Source organism: Zonotrichia albicollis, chromosome 3 (assembly GCF_047830755.1).
Source record: "Zonotrichia albicollis isolate bZonAlb1 chromosome 3, bZonAlb1.hap1, whole genome shotgun sequence".
Taxonomy (NCBI): domain Eukaryota; kingdom Metazoa; phylum Chordata; class Aves; order Passeriformes; family Passerellidae; genus Zonotrichia; species Zonotrichia albicollis.
In genome coordinates this window covers 85,021,801-85,035,257 of record NC_133821.1, presented here as the reverse complement: position 1 = coordinate 85,035,257, position 13,457 = coordinate 85,021,801, and the positions used below count along the sequence as shown (strand labels likewise).

The window sequence follows — 13,457 nt, the reverse complement described above, 5'->3', positions numbered from 1 at the left end:
TAGCAGGTAACCAGGCAAGCTTAACACACTGTATTACTTACAAAAGCTCCTTTCCTAAACCGGGAATCCAATTTATCAGCTGGAGAGGAACTTAACACATATTCTACCATGCTCACTCCAAGGCCACCACTTTCTGATCGTGGAGACAATACAGCATTTACTTCACTGTTTCCATGAAAACCCTGTCCAGGCTTTCTCTGTACCATAATAGGCTGGGACATAGAATGGTCTGTTAAAAACAAACAAATAAATAAAACTATAGTATTTTTTAAAACACAGCTTGTAATGTTTCTGCATTTCATCATAACAGAAGTATTAAAACAAAACTTTAAAAAAAATTCCAAATCAAACTTTCAAAAAGTGCTATTGAAATACAATCACCATGCAGCTTACATTTTCACAACTAAAATGAAAGGAAAATAAAATTTAAGATTCAGTTACAAAATTTGTTTTGAATACCATTCAGTTATCATGACTGATTTTCAGTACATATACAACAATCACTTACGAGGAGTTCCCCATGCAGTCTCTCTCCACTCGTCACCAAGGAATATCCCTTTTTGTCCATCTTTTGCTGAATCATCAGGTTCCCAAAACTTTTTGGCAGGTAAAAGCTGTTACAAAAGAAGATGATGGTTTTACTGAAATATGCTTACAGATGGGCAAAAATAGCAGGAGGATATTAAGAGGATATGCAAGTAATTTGTTTTACATCACGGAATCATAGAATGGTTTGGGTTGGAAGGGATCTTAAAGATCATCTAATTCCAACTTCCCTGCCATGGGCAGGACTGCCACTTACTGGAGCAGGTTACTCAGGGCCTCATCTGACCTGGTCTTCAACACTTCCATGGATAGGGCAGCCAGAGCTTCTCTGTGCAGCCTGTTCCAGTGCCTCACCACCCACACAGTAAAGAATTACTTCCTTGTATCTAATCAAAAAATCTCTCTTCTTTTAATTTAAAACCACTTTCCCTCATTCTACCCCTATCTGCCCTTGTAAAAATTTGCTCTGCCTCTTTTTTCGTAAAAAAGGAATTGCTAAAATAACTCCAACAGTATTGAAATTCTGAAGTTATGAGGAAGAAATACAGAATATAGAAGCAGCTGTGAAAAAAGCAAATCAAATTAATCCCTGTGTTAAGTCAAGATAGTCTTCTCAGAAGCTTTAACTAACAGTGCCTTCCTGCCAAAGACTCAGAAGTTTGGCTGTTAACCAATACTGTGATAACCAGAAAGAACTGCAGTTCATTGTGAAGTTCTCTTCCCTTGGAAATGCATCATGTTCCAAATTTTAGAAAGTGACTAATGCATATGGTAGCAAGTCAGCTCCTTTAGACCACAGGGCTGTTAAAAATCTGTGACATTCATATGTGAAGTTCCACATACCAACACTGTTATTTAGATGTATGGTTTTTTCATTCCTACTTGTAAAACAAAGTGTCATGTTAGATCAGTATCACTTCTTGTACTGTCTTCAACAGCAGAAACACTTAGTGTGACATGACAGAAGCACCACACAAACAAGAATTCCTCAAATACTAGCATCCTTTTTGCTCTGATTTCACTAGTTTATTCCTGTACCTTTTCCCATCAGTAACAGTACAACTGCCAAACCCTACATGTCATTTTCCCTATATGTAACTAAAAAACTGTATTCTTAGACAGAATAGGTACTTTACAAGGTACATAAACTGAAAGGAAAGTGAAAACAACTTGCAATATGCAGGGAAGAAGAAAGCTGCACATTCCATCAGATTCTGCATAATGTAATGCTGTATTTAGAATTTTAAATTTTTTGAAATTAAAAAAAACCAAACGTAATCAGATGAAGCTGTCTGCAATAAATGCGTACATTCTGGAAATTTGCTTCTTCTGTAACTTAAGTGACTTAAAAACTCTACTGAACTTCACAGCTGGTTAGTATGAGCCTTGATGAATCTAGTACCAGGAGTCAGTATATAATATAGATATTTCTTAGTATGACACTGAAAGCACTTGTGAAAACAGCCTCAAGAGGAGGTGGATAAGACTGCCACTTGCAGCCCCCAGCACTAACAGTGCAACAGAGGTGACAAGAGCTCCTCTGGACAAATTGAGGATTGCTGGTTTTCTGTGCTGCCCAGAGCTCTTACCAGAAATGAAGGTGTCTGACTGGTTAACCTCAAATCCCTGGGTTCCTTCCAGAAATTCATTAACAGAGAAGGATTCACGCTGGAAGATGATCAACAGCCAAAGCTCAATAAAACCACAGGAGAATGTTATGCTTGCAAGAAGTGCTGTACTGTTGTGATCTGCCCTGACAGAGATGCCCACTCCCAAATGCATTGGAGAATCACCACCAGGTGTTAACCAAACATAATTGGTGAGCAGCAGGATATAAGTTTACCTCAAATTTAAGGGCTGAAGTTAGCCATCTGAAGGCAGAGAAATAGATTAATGGAATCTTACAGCTGCTTTTCAGCTAAAAGCAGATTACAGAATCCAGATCAGCCTATGGAATATACACATCTCTTTTTGCTTTCTATTTGTAACAGGCTTGCAATACTGCTTAGTTTTCATTTTGTAGGAGAGTGGTAGAACAGGAAGCAAGCATTTAATGTTATCTACAAAATCTTGCTTTTGGGAATCATGTTCTATTTTAAATTGGCTGCCTAAGCCAATTTCAAATATGTGTCCAGCTGAGAGCTTTGAAACACCTAAGTGCAGGTGTCACCACCTCACACAACCCTGTCAGAATAAAACAGATCTAGTAATATCTCAAGTGCCATAAAATGAGAATTACCTGAACTATGCTCACCCAGAAATTAGTAAATTCTACTATCAGACAGGTATGTTCAGACAACTCAGTGTTAAGAAATAAGCAAATTTAGAGCAGAACACACTGCAATACTGGTTTTGATATAAAAACTCATTGATGCGATTTGTATGAGAGGGAAAACTGTCCCCTGGGAGAAAGAAGCAATAACACTCACTGCAAAAGTACAAGTTCTTGGTGGGGGGGATTTTGCTGCTGTTGTTGTTTGTGTGGGCTTTTTAAGGTTTGATTTGGTTTTTTGGAGGTTTGCCTTTTTTTTTAAACTACCTAGGCTCAAATTTCAAACAGACAAATTCAACTGCTTTCAGTCGTACTTTGGTAGACAAAGAATATAAAGTATCCTTAACACAAAACATAATGCATGATCCATACTGAGAGGCTAAATTTAAACTATGAAGATTAAACTGATTTACTGAAATGATTTTCACAAACTTTCTACACAACAAAGTCCCTAAAATATTTAAATAAACGCAGTTTTACAAAGTTAACAATACTGTGACTCCCTGAGAGCCACTGATTTACATTTATTATTTATTTTGACAGATGGGTATGACATGCACTATGCTCCTTTTAAATGAAGGTATTAGCTCTTGAATTGTCAAATAAACAACCCTATCAGTTGTCAATTCTTTTAATTGTGGAATTCAAATAAAATAAGTACTTTTCAGAAAAATGAAACAGACAGGAAAAACAACGTGCTTGATTAGTTGTACCAAAAAAGACTTCATCTAGAAGTCATCTCAAATCAATACAGATAGTTAAAATCATTGTGCTTTACCCTGCTATCATGTGTTTTCCTCAACATTTCCTGCATTTAGTGTAATAAAACACAAACTTTACAAAGATACATCCAATTATATATAAGTAAAAATAATGGAGTAGGCTGGAGTATTTCTTACTACTACTACTCTCCCAAAAGTACACTAAATGTGTCCTTTTCAGTACCAGCACTGATCCCTGTTAGGTGTTTGCCAGACAAAGACCGACAAAGCCCTTTACTACACACAAATAATAACAAGCAGTTATGCTAACGCTGTCTCTTAACCAGCTCTCTGATATGAAACTGCACAGTCTCCATTACTGACTCTCGAATGATTTTTAATTTTTTTTTTAATATTATCTTTAAGATCTTTATCTATTCCTACAGAGCTCAACGAACATCTCAGCTGAATTTCTCTAAAAGAAGTTTTGACACTGGAAATGAATACTTTGTTCCTAAAATGAACTCTGTGTGCTTCAACCCCGTAAGTTAAACCAACAGACATTCCCAAAAGAAGATTTAGTTTTCTGTGCTGTTTGGCACTAAGTTTTGTGTGGCTGTAGTGGGTCACACTAAAGTCCTGCAGACCATTCTGGCTTGCCCTGATATAGCAAACAGATGCCTAGAGAGAAACAGCACCACGTGTTCTTATTTCTTCAGAATACTAAATTGACCTTACAGGTCACCATAGATTTTGGGAGCTGGAGCCAGAAGCATCATCTGTGAATAATAAATGTAACAATTTACCCAAGCTAAAATTGTGAAACACATTTAGAGAAAGATGTCTGCAACAGATTTCACAGCTAGGCATTGATATCCAGTTTGGAAGAAAAGTATCAGTAAGGATTAGAATTATGAAAAAAAAATTAATTTCAGTTCAGAGAAAAATCCTGGCAGACAAAGAAAACAAGGAACATAATTTTCCAATAGCTAGAAACAGTTCACTTGACTTGACCTCTCTTTAACACCTTTCAAAGCATATGGAGGACAGCATGTAGGAGCCTTCACCAATTCCAGCTTACTTTATAAGGACGTTTCCTTTAATATTCTAGAAGGCTATAATCAAAAGGAAGATTAAAACAGCCATGGAATGTATCCCAGAGCTACTTTACTGTTGTGCAATACATCAAGAAAATTACTGAGTAAGTCAACCGAGCTATATGAACCTGTACTACCTCAAGATACCTGGAAGACACCATTGAAACAAAAGACAAAATAACCTGGTGAGTGCAGGGTCACAATTTAGTATCAATTTCTGATGCTGCAGTACTGTACCAAACTCTGACTCTGTGTGTTGTTTTTTTTAAACATCTTTATAGATTCACTGAATGCCATGAAAACAAACCAACAGAATCATAATCATGCAGAAACACCTCCCTCCATCTGAGATAACCTAAAATAAAGACTGGTATGAAGAGGAATATATATTGTAATTTAATTCCCAGGCATTTGTGCCATCCCTCACTTTCACTTTTTACATCTTTCAATCTTTTTACAGTACTTTGTGGGTGTCAAAAGACCAAGTACCACCATGAATTTTACCCATCCACCCTATCACATTGCTGGTACTATCACAGATACTTCACTAACACTTTTACTTTTCAAAAGGAGTTTTAAGAACTAGGAGGGGAGCAGTGTGGCTACTCAGGTTTCTAAAGAACAGGGCTCCATCTCTTATTTTTTTCAAATGGGAGATGGTGCAAAAACAACCCTGGATGAAGCAAAAATTGCTGAAAACCAAGTGATTGCTTGAATGCTTCATTAAAATAAAAAAAATCAAGCAGAAATGGCCATGTGTCAGCTCAGAAACACTTAACAACTAGAGTACAACACTTATTTTTCATCAGTAGTTGTGGCTTCCATAAAGACTCCTACCATCATTTTAAGAAAGTGAGGCTGCAATATTGTCACTGGTTCAACCATCAATTGAATTAGGTAAATACCCAGGAAGACTAAAGGATCCACATCAGAAATCTTAGTTCAACATGAATTTCTTTCCTAGGTTCTTTACTAGGCAAATAATTCTAATACTTGTCAATTACCTCCTAAACAGTTCAAGGAACTGCTTTTGAAGGAGCAAAGTCATCCTGCATGTTCTTAAATTCCTTCCCCCAACCTTAAAGTACATTGACTTAAAAAAACCCAAACAAATCAAATCAGTCAAAAGAAATATTCCTTCTTCCCTCCAGCTAAATTACGTAACAGCACTCTTCAGCCTAGTTAAAATCTTTAAGGAGTAATTACCAGTGAAAAAATAGTAAATTACCACACATTTCTGCTGGGTATGCCAGTTCATTTTTCTGGAGCCAAATCTTTTTTCCAAATCCCAGTTTCCCTGGCTTCTCAGGAGTAGCAAGTTCCACTAGCTTAGATACAGTGAGCCTGAAAACATGCCTCCTTTCATAGAATTGTACACTCTTACAAAAACTAACCCTTTCAGTTCCCTAGAACTATCACTCATCTAACAAGAATTGACATAGAACAGCAGAACCAGTCAATAACAATCCCAACATTCTTTTAATGTAATTAGTTTCCCTTCACCTAAGACAGAAACAATTAACTTGTTCTGAAGACAAGCTCTTTGCTTCATGTTGTATTATTTAGACTTCTTAAACTGTACCAACAATTCCAAACCACCAACTGGATTTTCAGCCCTCAGTAATTACCTCTCCCATTCCCCGAGATTCTAGGGCAAGAGCTTGAAACTCATGATTCATCTCATCCACAGATCGAACCTGCAGAGGAAAAACCAAAAGAAAAATCCATTAGTCAAAAATCTTTACAGAAGTTAAGATTTTTCAGTATTCCTGAAGATTTCTGCATACTGAAAGCACACAAAAAATGTGATTCCCCATTCAGTCTGAACATGAGTCTGGATTTCATTACCAGATACAGTTAGTGACCAATTTAATGTACCCTGCTAATATAATAACATGCAAGAAATTCCAAGAGACTTAAACAATTTAATCTCCACATATCTGCACAGATACTGCTCACTATAGGAACGGTAGCCAATAGCACCTTTGCAATGAATGTGAAAGAAAGAGGGGAAATTAAAGATTTGGCCATATAAAATCCTTCAGAAAGGAGAGGAACTGTTGCACACTGTTACTGAGTACACCTGGCAGCAAACAAACAACAGCTCACAAGGCAGGTCACAAAACCCACTAGCAATGCATTGCTTTTAAAATCTAGTAACTGAGTGCATTATCACAATTCCTCATGTTTTCTTCCAGGAAATCACATTTTTCCTTCACCACAGGTTGGTGTTTGCTTTGTTTTTTTTTTTTTTTAATTGTTGTAAATATCAAAGGATTTTTACTAAAGTAAGAGTTGCTGCTGCAACAAACTACCTCCTTTTTCAATGGCACAGACACAATGCACTGGGCTCATTCTTTTCTGAGAAAATGGTTTCCATAAGGAATTTTCAAAGCCAGATAAGTTTAGAAAAATAAATAAAATAAGGAAATTCAGAGTTGTTTCTTTCCCTTCTCTTCACCCCCAATAGTGACATCCAGCAGGCAAAGTTATTCAAGTTCAAAGTAAAATGAATTTCCCTCCCTGCACCACTCTCTTGAGGAATTACTTTCACCAGAAAATCCATCTGTTTACACCAGCAATAAACCAAACTGATGTTGTTCCACACAGCTGATAACACATACCTAACACTTTTCAATAGATGCTCAAATACTAGGCAAAGAAACAATCTGGTGCCTTCAACATTCTGGCACAAGCAACTCATTCTTAGGATTGGAAAAGTGGCCAACAGATACTCCATTCTCAAAAGTTTACTCCCAAACTATTGTTATTGCCTCAATCATTCTAAGCCATTAACTGCTGAGACTGTCTCTCTGGTTTTCACAAAGAAATTTCTTAGCTCAAAGATTCCCTCAAGAAGAACAATATTTTAGTTAAGATGGAGTCTGAAATCACTTTTCAACAATTTCATTGAGATACTGAAGAGCAAATTTAGTTTCAGACTGAATTATGGGGTAGGCACATCAGCAACTGGCTTTATTCCAGTAATGCTGACACTTAATTAGGTTGATTTTAGTTTTTTGGAAACTGAAAGCAGATTTTAACATAGCCTTAAAAAAGCTAAAATTTTTCTTCAAATTAGTGTTTTAAAAAACAGATTCATATTTTATGCAAAACTTTTATTAGCTCCAAGGGATAATCAAATATTTGTGCATGCACACAGAAAATATAACAGTAGAAAAGCAATTACTTAAAAAGAAAAATTAGAAACTCAAACCTTGAAGACTTCTGAATTTGAATATTATCGTTTCTGAAAACATAACTTCTAGATTGCTGAGAGAGCTGATTATCTTACCTAGCTGGGCCACTTTTCGTGCTGAGGTCATGCACTTTAGTTTCAATTACAAACCAATATTAATTTAGGTACTTCTGTCTCAAGATGTAGTTTTGATCTAATGATCTCTAAACAAATATGCAGGTAAAGCTTCCCAAGTTATATTTACCATAAACACTACCCAAATCATTGTTAGATAACCAACCAACCAAGCTTGAAAGAGACATCATTTTTTTGGTTGTGGTGGTTTTTGGGTGGATTGTTTGGGGTTTGTTGTTCGAGTTTTTTTGTTGGTTTTAACTTTCAGTGGTGGTGGTTTTATTTGTTTGTGTTTTTCTGGTGTTACAAGACCTAATAAGAAATGCTTATTTTTCCCAATTCAGTGAAGTCCACAGCCATGACCACCCCTCCTTCCCCGTCTCTGAGAAAAGACAATCCAAGAATCAGGGTAAGAGCACAACTAACTCCTTTTGTCCTCTAAGCTGTCCCAAGACCATCATAAGAAACTGAAGTTTTATGAAACTGTAAATACATTTTAGCACAATGAGCATTAATTTTGCTCACCGGCCTCCTTCTTAAAAAATGAAATTTAAGTTAGTGTTATCTGTTGCTAACCAGCAGCAAGAAAAAAATACAGTCCTTTTTCCCACCAGAAACAACAGCCCACAAGATCCTGCCCCGTAAAACAATTTTCTGTTTCATAGATCGTTTGCAAACTGGAGAGAGCACAGGCAGCACCAGTATCTCCAGGCCTTTCTTCAACACTAACCCAGCCCTATCATTACAGCAACAGAAGAAAACACCCAGAATGACATCCAGCTGGATCTCCTATGTATAAAATAGACATACCTATACAAATAAGATATGTCCTTTTCCCAAAAGAGAAACTTCGGTTGGGATTACCTGTATTACCAAGGAGTTTTATCTTCTCTAACTCAATACCAGCATTAACTTAACTCATAGGTTCCAGAAATAAACATTTTAATACTTTTTAAAACACAAATTCACAACATTAACCCACCCCCTTTTTCTATTTTTATTCATACTCTGTTATACAGAATAATTCATAAGTCCAAAAGAGGCCTGGGGAACATACTGCTCAACATTTACAAGGTTTTTTTTTCTGGTTCTGTTTAATTACATCAATGCCTCATCCCTGGAACTGCTCAAGGCCAGGCTGGACAGGGATCTCAGCAACCTGGTCTAACAGAAGGTGTCCCTGTCCATGGCAGAGGGTTGGACAATGGCTTCAAACTTCCAGAACACAGCAGATCATTCCACAGGGCCCCCAAATTACGCACAAACAGATATTACACACTGAGCTGTCTTTAGGTAAAAGGGGTAAAAAAAAGTAAAAAAAATTTAACACAAAATTTCTGTTTAAAAACAAAGTTATGTCTTAGTAGACTCTTTCTTTCTAAAGTTTACACTTCCTCTCTCTCCTTGAAATTTAAAATATATTTTTATAAATCTAGAGGCCAACACAAAACCCGTTCCTTTACTCTGTTGAGACTCTGCAGAGAACAGTCCTGCCACCCTTCACCCAACAGTTTTTAGCACTTCCCCTAAATGAACTTGGCAACCATCGAGGTAACAGGTTCAGAAGGTTTTTTCACTCCTTTTCCATGCATGATAATTTCACCAGATCACCCAGAGAAGAGACCACTACACTAAAACACCACAGGGAAGAGGACACTGGATTTGACAAAAGCAACAAGGAGAAGCTGATGTGGAGTGAGGTGGGACAGGAGCATCTGCCCAGTGCTGCCGACCTGGTAACTCAACCAGAAACATGAAACTCTGCCCTCCATAACTCAGGGCAGACTTAAGGAGGCAGACTCTTGACAGGAAATCATCTAGGACTACCACAAGAAACACTGCTTACAGTAATCTCCATTTCTGAAATCCAGACATCCAGATCTTGGGACAGCTACTCTCTCAAATAACCCTGAATCTTGCCAGAAATAAGCTTGTAACCATTTTCTTGCGAGAGCAAAGAACAGCCCCTTCTTTGAAAAAAAGCCTGTGGAAAATAGTAACAAAAAATACAGTATCAAAGAGAAAAATATGAGTTTATTTTATAGATCAAAAGTGGTTAAACCAGATGACTAGAAAGTAGGAAACCCACTTTTTCTGCATTAAGAAATGCCAAATGCCATCCTTCCCCTCTCAGGTGAATACTCTTACCACTGTGACAAAGAAGAAATATTTTGCAGCTGAAGTTGTGTCCTAGGCCAGAAATTCAACACAGAACACTTGGTATTACAGCACTGGGACTGGAAAGAAAGGGAAGCTGTTTACACTGCAAATGCTTCTGCTTTTTTCTTAGTTTTACTGAATGTCTTCAATGCAAAATACCTTTCCAGCAGCTTTCTACAGGGGTAGTTCTTCTGTAGCATTTATCTTATGCAATATATATGCTTATGGCAGAGACTTAACATTATGATTAACTTGAACTACTTTGAATACCCAATATATAGCAATTCTGCCCATCCTCCATGAAGTTGAACACTGTATTGTAAAGCCAAGTCAGACACGTGACATTTAAAAAGCTCCCAAAAAGACAGCTCAACAAAATACTTTTAGATAGGTGGCCAACTTGAAATTATGAAATAAAAATAGTATTTTTGATACAAATATTAGACAGAAATCCAGAACAGATTCATAACAAAGGACAAGAAAGAATAACTATATTAGCAGCCTAAACTGCACATTGCCAAACCTGTTATGAGATTTCTACTCTATAATGTTTTTGCCACAATTACATAAAACATCCTTACTGTGATTAAGAGGCCAAGCCACAGTGCACCCAGACAACAAAAGCTGTTGAGCAGCTGAACAGGAAACTACGAGAAGCACAACTGAACTGTTCTGTCCCCTAAGCACCAACGATTTTCTGTAACATTAGAAGAAAACAAGACATTTGTTTGATTAAAGCTGCTTTTGAGTAGATGCATCTTCTCATACATCCTGGAAGCATCAGAGAACCAGAGGTTCACTTACTACCAAGCTGGTTAATGAAAGTTGCTGCTCCCACGTAATTTAAAGTCAACAGGTGCTGTGTTTTGATAAGAGGCAAGGTTTGCTGAGGGCCACACGGAAGAGTAACACAATTGAAAATTTCACAAAATACTCCAAAACGCCCAGGCTCCTTGAGCAGTCCAAACAAAGAAGGTATATGGCACTCAGGCAACCAATTCTAAGTTCTAACATATATTTATATGGCTACAATCTCAACAGTGCATCTTCCTCCAGTGAGCACTTAACCATTTTCACTGTGTTAAAACAGAGTGCTCTAAAACCAACCAAAACTTTTGCAAGGAAGTGAATAATTCTTCAACTGCAATATTTTTGGCTTCTTAAGTCATTCTCAGACTGAACAGTACTACACTTCTGCACTCTATGACTCCTAGAACATCCAAATATTCTAACAAGATCAAACTTCTCAGTTTAGTGGGCTTGGCTCAGCAATCACTCTGGATCTTAAGGCTCTTGTGCTTTTTTCCTTGTGAGCTTTGTATTGTAGTTTGAGAAGCAATCCTAGCAGCACTGAGAAAACTGTCAATGACAGAAAAGAGCAGATTTTGAGGTGGAGTTTCTGCAGCACATTAAAGGGGCAGGGGAATACCCTCAGCCAAAGCAGAGCCCAGCCTGTTGAAAAAGCCAACTCACATTCTTTGTCTGTTTGTTTCCAACAGGAATATCAATAACCTCAAAGCCTGCACAGAGGAGAAATGAATTCTGTAGGTTTTTATCAACAGCATGTATAAAATGCATATATGTGTTACATATATCAAAGTATGCTGGATAGTATCTCACAAGTCACCATCAAGTTTGAAAAATACTGATTTATTTAGTAAAGAGTCTTCACTTAGCAGAGTCTTCTGCCAACAGATGATACCAAGAAATTATTATTATATCATCACTATCCACAAAGAAAAGCAGAGGAAAATTATGGACATCTTGCCCCCTGTTTCAGAACTACACAATGGTTCATTCAAAGCCAGCTAAGGATTCCAAGAAATTGCACTTGCTCCCCCTAAAAATGAACTCTTCCATCACATAAGAAACTTGCCTCTCCTTTGCACAGGCTTTCATGACTCTCTTTCCCACCCAACCAGTTCAAGCTCTGCCCTAAGACTGGCAGAACTGTTTGTACAAGTTTTTCTAAACTACTGTCAAATGTCCTCAAGCTCAGGATTTTAATCTGTACAGTCAAATACTGGCAGAGCCACCAGGCTCACATAAATTAATATGTTTGTACTCAAACCAGATTTCATAACCATTGGTAACAGTTGCACTGTTTGCACCATTTGAAAAGCTGAAGTGATATATTCCTACATTAACAGGGCATATAGTTTAGACTAAATAACCTTAGCAGGTTTCTCAGTTTTTTAACTGTGTACTTAGTTATCCATTCAAAAGAGTTTCTAAGAAATGTACAGCACAGCAGGGAGGATAATGGAAGTTAGCAAAATAAAAATCCAGAAATGTGATAAAATGTAACATAATTTTACAAAATGGAAGAAAAAGCCCATAAAAACTTGTTCAGTGACAGCTTCTGTAAACAGGAAAATATTTTTAAAAATTTAATTAGAACAAGTGATTAAAATAATATTTCCCATACACCTTTTAGATTATTTAAATGAGCTACAAGTAATTCTTTAAAAAAGTAGCTGACTGGTCCCTTACTGCTCAGAAATCAAACTGAAGAACTATTTTTCTTACAAGAAATTTTTTTCATACAGGTTTAATTATCAATATGAAATAGTTTAGGTACAAATTCCATGTAGTTTGGTGAGACTCTTCACCCTCCTTTGCTGCACACAATTCTACAACTCTCACTCCAATGATCCTTCATAAGTATACCAGAAACAAAAAAGGAAGACACTAAATATATTCAGAAATTTGAAAACAAAGCTGTGAAATGAAATATGAGTTGCAGTTTCTGTCTAAACATGCTTAATTTAATTGGTGCTGATTACTTATATGCATATGACTAAACTCTTTTTTTCCTATTTTAAATATCTACACTTCTTGTTAAGCTGGTTAGTCAGCATCCCCTTTCTGGTAGTAGTAGCAAGTGCTACAAGTGGTTTAACAGAAGTTTAGAGGAATTTAAGAGCCAAATTTCTAACCATGATTATCCTGTTCTACACAGAAAGGCTCTGTCAGTGAGTAATAACAATCCAGCTACTTCTATACAGAAGCGTGACATTAATTTGATCTGCTGCTGTTCTGAGACATCAGCTTTCATTACTTCATCATTTGCTCTCATTCAAAAACTTTATTTAGTAAATTAAAAAACTTAAAAAAACCCCTTGAATGCTTTCTAGGCTATATACTATTAAAAACAGGCTTAAAACTTTGCCTTTTCTGAAGATGAAAACTCTGTATAAACTCTAAAGATATCTACACACAAGCAGGAACTAGGGACAATTTATCTTGCTTATTTTGTAATGATGAATGAAACATAGCTTTCATTCTGATAGAGTCAACAAGCTTGTCTTAAATGTGTTAACAAGAACTGGAACTCTGGAATCCACAGGCCTCAAACCAAGTAAAGT

The 13,457-nt window shown here is 36.7% G+C and overlaps 1 protein-coding gene across 10 annotated transcripts in view; it reads right to left on the bottom strand.

Annotated features, from left to right (window-relative positions):
• Positions 1-13,457, bottom strand: part of PUM2 (pumilio RNA binding family member 2) — a 68,607-nt gene that overhangs the window by 39,948 nt on the left and 15,202 nt on the right. For all 10 annotated transcript variants that reach the window (XM_074538046.1, XM_074538042.1, XM_074538045.1 and 7 more), the window contains exons 2-4: positions 6,245-6,313; positions 509-614; positions 42-229 (exon numbers count right to left, since the gene is read on the bottom strand). In XM_074538046.1, the coding sequence (XP_074394147.1) occupies positions 42-229; positions 509-614; positions 6,245-6,295 (345 nt within the window). In that variant the 5' untranslated portion in view covers positions 6,296-6,313. The remainder of the gene's footprint in view (positions 1-41; positions 230-508; positions 615-6,244; positions 6,314-13,457) is intronic.